Raw genomic sequence first — 8631 nt, forward strand, 5'->3', positions numbered from 1 at the left:
CTGTGGATGGCTGCTAACTCAAAGTACAGAGACACTTCTCTATAAACATGAGCCACATCGCTTAATAAATGACACTACATACAGTGACTCCAGAAAGACATCTGGAGGAGATCTAATACTCTTTTTTGCTCTCATTGTATTACAGATTATTTGAACTCCAGAAGGACCAACACCAGATAAATTATGAATGTTGAACAAGATGACCTTACATCCACAGCAGATAATGATAGGTCCTAGGTTGAACAGGGCCTTATTTGACCCCCTGCTTGTGGTGCTGCTGGCTCTTCAGCTTCTTGTGGTGGCTGGTCTGGTGCGGGCTCAAACCTGCCCTTCCGTCTGCTCCTGCAGCAACCAGTTCAGCAAGGTGATTTGCGTGCGGAAAAACCTACGTGAGGTTCCAGATGGCATCTCCACCAACACCCGGCTGCTGAACCTCCATGAGAACCAAATCCAGATCATCAAAGTGAACAGCTTCAAGCACTTGAGGCACCTGGAAATCCTACAGTTGAGTAGGAATCATATCAGAACAATTGAAATTGGGGCCTTCAATGGTCTGGCAAACCTCAACACCCTGGAACTCTTTGACAATCGTCTTACGACCATCCCAAATGGAGCTTTTGTATATTTGTCTAAACTGAAGGAGCTCTGGTTGCGAAACAACCCCATCGAAAGCATCCCTTCTTATGCTTTTAACAGAATCCCTTCTTTGCGCCGGCTAGACTTAGGGGAATTAAAAAGGCTTTCGTATATCTCAGAAGGTGCCTTTGAAGGTCTGTCCAACTTGAGGTATTTGAACCTTGCCATGTGCAACCTCCGAGAAATCCCTAACCTCACGCCGCTCATAAAACTAGATGAGCTGGATCTTTCTGGGAATCATCTGTCTGCCATCAGGCCTGGCTCTTTCCAGGGGTTGATGCACCTTCAAAAACTGTGGATGATACAGTCCCAGATTCAAGTGATTGAACGGAATGCCTTTGATAACCTTCAGTCACTGGTGGAGATCAACCTGGCACACAACAATCTAACATTACTGCCTCATGACCTCTTCACACCCTTGCATCATCTAGAACGGATACACTTACATCACAACCCCTGGAACTGTAACTGTGACATACTGTGGCTCAGCTGGTGGATAAAAGACATGGCCCCCTCCAACACAGCTTGCTGTGCCCGGTGTAACACCCCTCCCAATCTGAAAGGGAGGTACATTGGGGAGCTTGACCAGAATTATTTCACATGCTATGCTCCTGTCATTGTGGAGCCCCCAGCAGACCTCAATGTCACTGAAGGCATGGCAGCTGAGCTGAAATGTCGGGCCTCCACGTCCCTGACTTCTGTATCTTGGATTACTCCAAACGGAACAGTCATGACACATGGGGCGTACAAAGTGCGGATAGCCGTGCTCAGCGATGGCACGTTAAACTTCACGAATGTAACCGTGCAAGATACAGGCATGTACACGTGTATGGTGAGTAATTCTGTCGGAAATACCACTGCTTCGGCCACCCTGAATGTTACTGCAGCAAACACTACTCCCTTCTCGTACTTTTCAACCGTCACAGTAGAGACTATGGAACCTTCTCAGGATGAGGCAAGGACCACAGATAACAATGTGGGTCCCACTCCGGTGATCGACTGGGAGACCACCAACGTGACCACCTCTCTCATGCCACAGAGCACAAGGTCAACAGAAAAAACATTCACCATCCCCGTGACTGATATAAACAGTGGGATCCCAGGAATCGATGAAGTCATGAAGACTACCAAAATCATCATTGGCTGTTTTGTGGCCATCACGCTCATGGCTGCAGTGATGCTGGTCATTTTCTACAAGATGAGGAAGCAGCACCATCGGCAAAACCATCATGCCCCAACGAGGACTGTTGAAATCATTAATGTGGATGATGAGATTACAGGAGACACACCCATGGAAAGCCACCTGCCCATGCCTGCTATTGAGCATGAGCACCTAAACCACTACAACTCCTACAAATCTCCCTTCAACCACACAACAACAGTTAACACAATAAATTCAATACACAGTTCAGTGCATGAACCGTTATTGATCCGAATGAACTCTAAAGACAATGTCCAAGAGACTCAAATCTAAAACATTTACAGTTATGAAAAACAAACAATCAAAAAAAAAAAGACAGTTTATTAAAAATGACACAAATGACTGGGCTAAATCTACTGTTTCAAAAAAGTGTCTTTACAAAAAAAAAAAACAAAAAAGAAAAGAAATTTATTTATTAAAAATTCTATTGTGATCTAAAGCAGACAAAATTATGTGTATTCCTCAGAACCTGTTTTTGCTGCACTTATTTACTATTTTCCCACATCTTGTCCCTGCCTTTCCCAATCGCCATATTTTTCATAGGAGATCTCAATTCCCTAAAGAACTGGTCTAGGAAATTTTGTAAGAATTCTGTTACACTTTGAGATTTTTATGGTGAATTCTAGTGGTGAGAGCCAGTCTATTTTGTCTTTCTTTTTTTTCCTCTGTCTTTTCTTTTCCCCCTCTCATGCCCTTATGAAGTAGTCCAATGGGGAATGCAATATTAGAAATAGATTTTTAAGAGAGAACAAGGAAAAAATGCAAGATCTTATATTTTTCATGTAATGACCTGTTCTGTATTTATGAGGAGAACCATTCAATGGAAAACAAAAAGTAAGCAAACAACAGATTAATTTACATATGAGCATCTATAAAACCCATGATCTTTTAAACAAATCTAGAACCTGAATTTGTAGTTCAAAAGCTAAAAATAAGATTATAAATAAAATATTGTTGGTTTTTCTGTACCTGGACACAACTCATTTGTAGTATGGCTCAAATGTGAGAAACTTGAAGGTAATTAGATTTCCTACTTTCTAAGAAAGATAATATTATAGTAATCTCCAATCACAGCACCAATCTCTACAGGGTCCTGTTTCATTGGATGACTTGAGTTTCTGATCTATATTCAAGGATGCTGTGGTGTTTTTTCCTTCTCATTAGGGTCACCCTTTGTAGAATGCTCAGATTAAAAAATGATGATTTTGTGAAGTAAATTCAATTCCACTTGAAAGAAAGTTTCAGTATAATTTATTCTCTGTCTCCTAAATAAAATTCTGCTGGCTAAATGAAGTGAAACCACAGAATGCAAAGGTACACTAAATTATCCAAGTTGAAAAATCATTTTTGGTGCTGAGTGTCAGCAAACACAGTTCAATTCAACAATAATTATTAAAGACCTACTGTGTGTTAAACAGTGATGTTAGTGTGTGGACACACTATTAACAAGACCTGGTTTCTGATTTTGAATCACTCACAATTTATATAATATGATTAAAGAAATATCAGTTTATTACTGGGGGCTAGCTTTAATTTTACGGTTAGGTGGAAGGCTGAAAATCAGGACCCTAGAGTTTCAAAATATCAGGTTACTGTTATTACCAAAACCTCCTAATGGTTTCTTCCATCCTTCTGGAAGAGCTGACTCTCTTCTTCCAAATGCAGGGCTGTAGGGCTGTAAAGAAGTGTATGGATTTGTTGTGACAGATGGATGCTTACCAAGAGGTAGCAATGCTAATACACTGGTAATTCACTAAAGGTACTTCAAGGAACTGGAGGAATTTTTTGGTATGAAACATACACTAGCTTCCAAGTTAAAATGGAACTTTCTGGTTACTGGCACCTCAGCACTCTTCTGATATTTTAATATAGTATGTGTCTGACTTCTGTCTTTACCTATGTGAAGCATAGTGAAAATATACATCTCTTATTACTGGCCCTTGAAAACTGCCACCTCATTGGTGAGACAAGAGTTGACTAAGCTAGGGAAAACTTCAGCTCCTGATGAATGAGCAGCTTGCATACTCACACATAACTCTTCAGGCTGGACCTCACACCAGGGTTTTGTGATCTCCAGGTGTGAAAAACCAATCATTACTAGCAAAATAGGTCAGAGAACTGGGAGGAAGAGATAGCAAATGAATGAGACCACACAAGGATCTTGCCTCTATTTTTTGGTCACCATTCTTTAGGGGTCTTTTTCTCCGTCATTTCCTGCCTCCCTTTGTTAGGAACACAGTTCACATTTGCTTTTACTGTGGAGAAGACTCAAGAAAAGGGAAAACCCATGCTGGCTGTCATTTGTCAAGCTATTCAGTATTGAATGTACTTAATATATTTCTAAGTTGTAGATCAGCTTAGAAACCAACCAACCAAACAACTCACCAAGGAATATCTAGTGCTAATGCAAAGAAGACTGGTATAAATCCATAAGGGAAAGAATCCTGCCTTCTCTACTTGGTTTGTGCTCTCCAAGCTCTGTCTTTGCTGATTGTAAGCCTTCTTTCATTTGAGCTTGTAATTCTTAAGGAGTTAGCTCCAGCACACAATTCCTTTCAACTGTGAGGGGTGGCTGAGCAGTTAGATAAGTTCTACCAGAATGAAAGGTGAACTTGAACTAAAAATTTAGGTAAGAAAGTCAAGCATACAATTCAGTCCTGTAAGAGATTATAGTTGCCCTAATGAATACATATTAGAAATTATTTTTAAAACTATACATATATTGATGAAAGATTGGTTAAGCCAAACTTGACTTTTACAGTCAATTTAGAAATCCTTTTGACAAAAGTTCCTCACTGCAGGTTTTGGGGATGACAGGTATAGTGTTATAATTGTATTATTTAAAAGACACTAAAATGAATTCTAAATGTGTATGATTAGCAGTGTCTGTATTTGCTCTGAATCATGTACTTGGCTTTGGGTACCTCAATAAGGTAGCTGCACTAATTAGAGTCCATCACACAAAGTGGACTTCCTCGGTACAGCAGAAAGCCCATGTGACTGTTTAAATATCTGGTCTATCCTTGTAGCAAAACACACTTCTATTTCTGTCACTCTTTTTATTCTAAACAAAGGCAAACAAGTGGCAGTATTCTTAAATACTCGTGTGCATCAAAAATATGCCACTGACAGTTAACGAAGTTAAAATAACCTAGTGACAATTTTAGTATGTATATATATATATATATATATATATATATATATTTCCTACTAAAGTTATGCAGTTTACTTTGGGAAAACATCAAAGAATGCTTTAGAAAGAAGCTTCTCCAACAGTTTTTTCTATTCCGGAATCGTACTCTTTTATACCTGGCTATCACCTCAATCTCCTAAATTCTTTTGAATGTGTCCAAACACATTTGTGGCGACAAAATATTAGAAGAATTTGGTAAATTCACACACATAGGCCCTGATATAGCTTTAATCGTTTTCTCTCATATTCTGAATATTCTGGAATCAAATATCATCTTTTCCAAAGATTGAAATAAGTAATTAGAACTTTAGATTGAAACATTGATCAATACTTTTTTTGAGGAAGAAAATGTTGCTAGTCCATGATTGGTTTTAGGCCTTATAATCAAAGAGTTAAAAATCAGGATATTATTTAAAACCTACAGACTATGAAATTCTGAATATAGATCTGTTGGGAAATAACTTGACAATGGAAGGGTTATTTACATAGGAGAAAGAAAAGGAAAGAGACATTTATAGAACAGGATTTACTGAAACATGAAAAAAAAATATTAAGTGGATGGCCCCAAGTTATCCAACATTTCCAAGGTAAATATTGATCAAGGTGAAAAAAAAAACAAACCCTGAATACTTTATCCTCTTGAGATAATCTTCAACATACTTACATAAATAAAAGAGTCAGATGAGTGCTTATGAGCAGTGTGGTGCTTTGAAGCAATGTAATTTTTATTTTTTTTGTTTATTTTTATTTTTTTATTTATCTTTTTATACAGCAGGTTCTTATTAGTCATCAATTTTATACACATCAGTGGATACATGTCAATCCTAATCGCCCAATTCATCCCACCCCCACCCCCACCCCCCGCTGCTTTCCCCCCTTGGTGTCCATACGTTTGTTCTCTACATCTGTGTCTCAATTTCTGCCCTGCAAAACAGTTCATCTGTACCATTTTTCTAGGTTCCACATATATGCATTAATACACGATATTTGTTTTCCTCTTTCTGACTTACTTCAGTCTGTATGACAGTCTCTAGATCCATCCACGTCTCAACAAATGACCCAATTTCGTTCCTTTTTATGGCTGAGTAATATTCCATTGTATATATGTACCACATCTTCTTTAGCCATTCGTCTGTCGATGGGCATTTAGGTTGCTTCCATGACCTGGCTATTGTAAATAGTGCTGCAAGGAACATTGTGGTGCATGTGTCTTTTTGAATTATGGTTTTCTCTGGGTATATGCCCAGTAGTGGGATTACTGGATCATATGATAATCCTATTTTTAATATTTTAAGGGACCTCCATACTGTTCTCCATAGTGGCTGTATCAATTTACATTCCCACCAACAGTGCAAGAGGGTTCCCTTTTCTCCACACCCTCTCCAGCATTTGTTGTTTGTAGATTTTCTGATGATGCCCATTCTAACTGGTGTGAGGTGATACCTCATTGTAGTTTTGATTCACATTTCTCTAATAATTAGTGATGTTGAGCAGCTTTTCATGTGCCTCTTGGTCATCTGTATGTCTTCTTTGGAGAAATGTCTATTTAGGTTTTCTACCCATTTTTGGATTGGGTTGTTTGTTTTTTTAATATTGAGCTGCATGAGCTGTTTATATATTTTGGAGATCAATCCTTTGTCCGTTGATTCGTTTGCAAATATTTTCTCTCATTCTGAGGGTTGTCTATTCGTCTTGTTTATGGTTTCCTTCACTGTGCAAAAGCTTTGAAGTTTCATTAGGTCCCACTTGTTTATTTTTATTTTTATTTCCATTACTCTAGGAGGTGGATCAAAAAAGATCTTGCTGTGATTTATGTCAAAGAGTGTTCTTCCTATGTATTCCTCTAAGAGTTTTATAGTGTCCGGTCTTACATTTAGGTCTCAAATCCATTTTGAGTTTATTTTTGTGTATGGTGTTAGGGAGTGTTCTAATTTCATTCTTTTACATGTAGCTGTCCAGTTTTCCCAGCACCACTTATTGAAGAGGGTGTCTTTCCTCCATTGTATATCCTTGCCTCCTTTGTCATAGATTAGTTGACCATAGGTGCATAGGTTTATCTCTGGGCTTTCTATCTTGTTCCATTGATCTATGTTTCTGTTGTGCCAGTACCATATTGTCTTGATTACTGTAGCTTTGTAGTAGAGTCTGAAGTCAGGGAGTCTGATTCCTCCAGCTCCGTTTTTTTCCCTAATAGCCAAAGATGGCTTTGGCTATTCGGGGTCTTTTGTGTCTCCATACAAATGTTAAGATTTTTTGTTCTAGTTCTGTAACAAATGCCATTGGTAATTTGATAGGGATTGCATTGAATCTGTAGATTGCTTTGGGTAGTATAGTCATTTTCACAATATTGATGCTTTCAATCGAAGAACATGGTATATCTCTCCATCTGTTGGTATCATCTTTAATTTCTTTCATCAGTGTCTTATAGTTTTCTGCCTACAGGTCTTTTGTCTCCCTAGGTAAGTTTATTCCTGGGTATTTTATTCTTTTTGTTGCAATGGTAAATGGGAGTGTTTCCTTAATTTCTCTTTCAGATTTTTCATCGTTAGTGTATAGGAATGCAAGAGATTTCTGTGCATTAATTTTGTATCCTGCAACTTTAGCAAATTCGTTGATTAGCTCTAATAGTTTTCTGGTAGCATCTTTAGGATTCTCTATGTATACTATCATGTCATCTGCCAACAGTGACAGTTTTACTTCTTTTCCAATTTGTATTCCTTTTATTTCTTTTTCTTCTCTGATTGCCATGGTTAGGACTTCCAAAACTCTGTTGAATAATAGTGGTGAGAGTGGACATCCTTGTCTTGTTCCTGATCTTAGAGGAAATGCTTTCAGTTTTTCACCATTGAGAATGATGTTTACTGTAGGATTGTCATATATGGCCTTTATTATGTTGAGGTAGGTTCCCTCTATGTCCACTTTCTGGAGAGTTTTTATCATAAATGGGTGTTGAATTTTGTCAAAAGCTTTTTCTGCATCTATTGAGATGATCATATGGTTTTTATTCTTCAATTTGTTAATATGGTGTATCACATTGATTGATTTGCGTATATTGAAGAATCCTTGCATCCTTGGGATAAATCCCACTTGATCATGGTGTATGATCCTTTAGATGTGTTGTTGGATTCTGTTTGCTAGTATTTTGTTGAGGATTTTTGCATCTATATTCATCAGTGATATTCGTCTGTAATTTTCTCTTTTTGTAGTATCTTTGTCTGGTTTTGGTATCAGGGTGATGGTGGCCTCATAGAATGAGTTTGGGAGTGTTCCTTCCTCTGCAATGTTTTGGAAGAGTTTGAGAAGAATGGGTGTTAGCTCTTTTCTAAATGTTTGATAGAATTCACCTGTGAGGCCATCTGGTCCTGGACTTATGTTTGTTGGAAGATTTTTAATCACAGTTTCAATTTCATTATTTGTGATTGGTCTGTTCATATATTCTATTTCTTCCTGGTTCAGTCTTAGAAAGTTATACCTTTCTAAGAATTTGTCCATTTCTTCCAGGTTGTCCATTTTATTGGCATAGAGTTGCTTGTAGTAGTCTCTTAGGATGCTTTGTATTTCTGCAGTGTTGTTTGTTGTAATTTCTCCTTTTTCATTTCTA

General features: G+C 37.9%; 1 protein-coding gene across 19 annotated transcripts in view; it reads left to right on the top strand.

Moving 5' to 3' along the window:
• The window catches only part of LRRC4C (leucine rich repeat containing 4C), a 1238963-nt gene extending 1231748 nt beyond the window's left edge, over nt 1-7215 (top strand). For all 19 annotated transcript variants that reach the window (XM_082343760.1, XM_082343757.1, XM_082343756.1 and 16 more), the window contains one exon: nt 146-7215. In XM_082343760.1, coding sequence (XP_082199886.1) covers nt 188-2110 — 1923 coding nt within the window. In that variant the 5' untranslated portion in view covers nt 146-187 and the 3' untranslated portion in view covers nt 2111-7215. The remainder of the gene's footprint in view (nt 1-145) is intronic.
• Nucleotides 7216-8631: the final 1416 nt, after the last annotated feature.

Source organism: Balaenoptera borealis (assembly GCF_965194805.1).
Source record: "Balaenoptera borealis genome assembly, chromosome: 11".
NCBI lineage: Eukaryota > Metazoa > Chordata > Mammalia > Artiodactyla > Balaenopteridae > Balaenoptera > Balaenoptera borealis.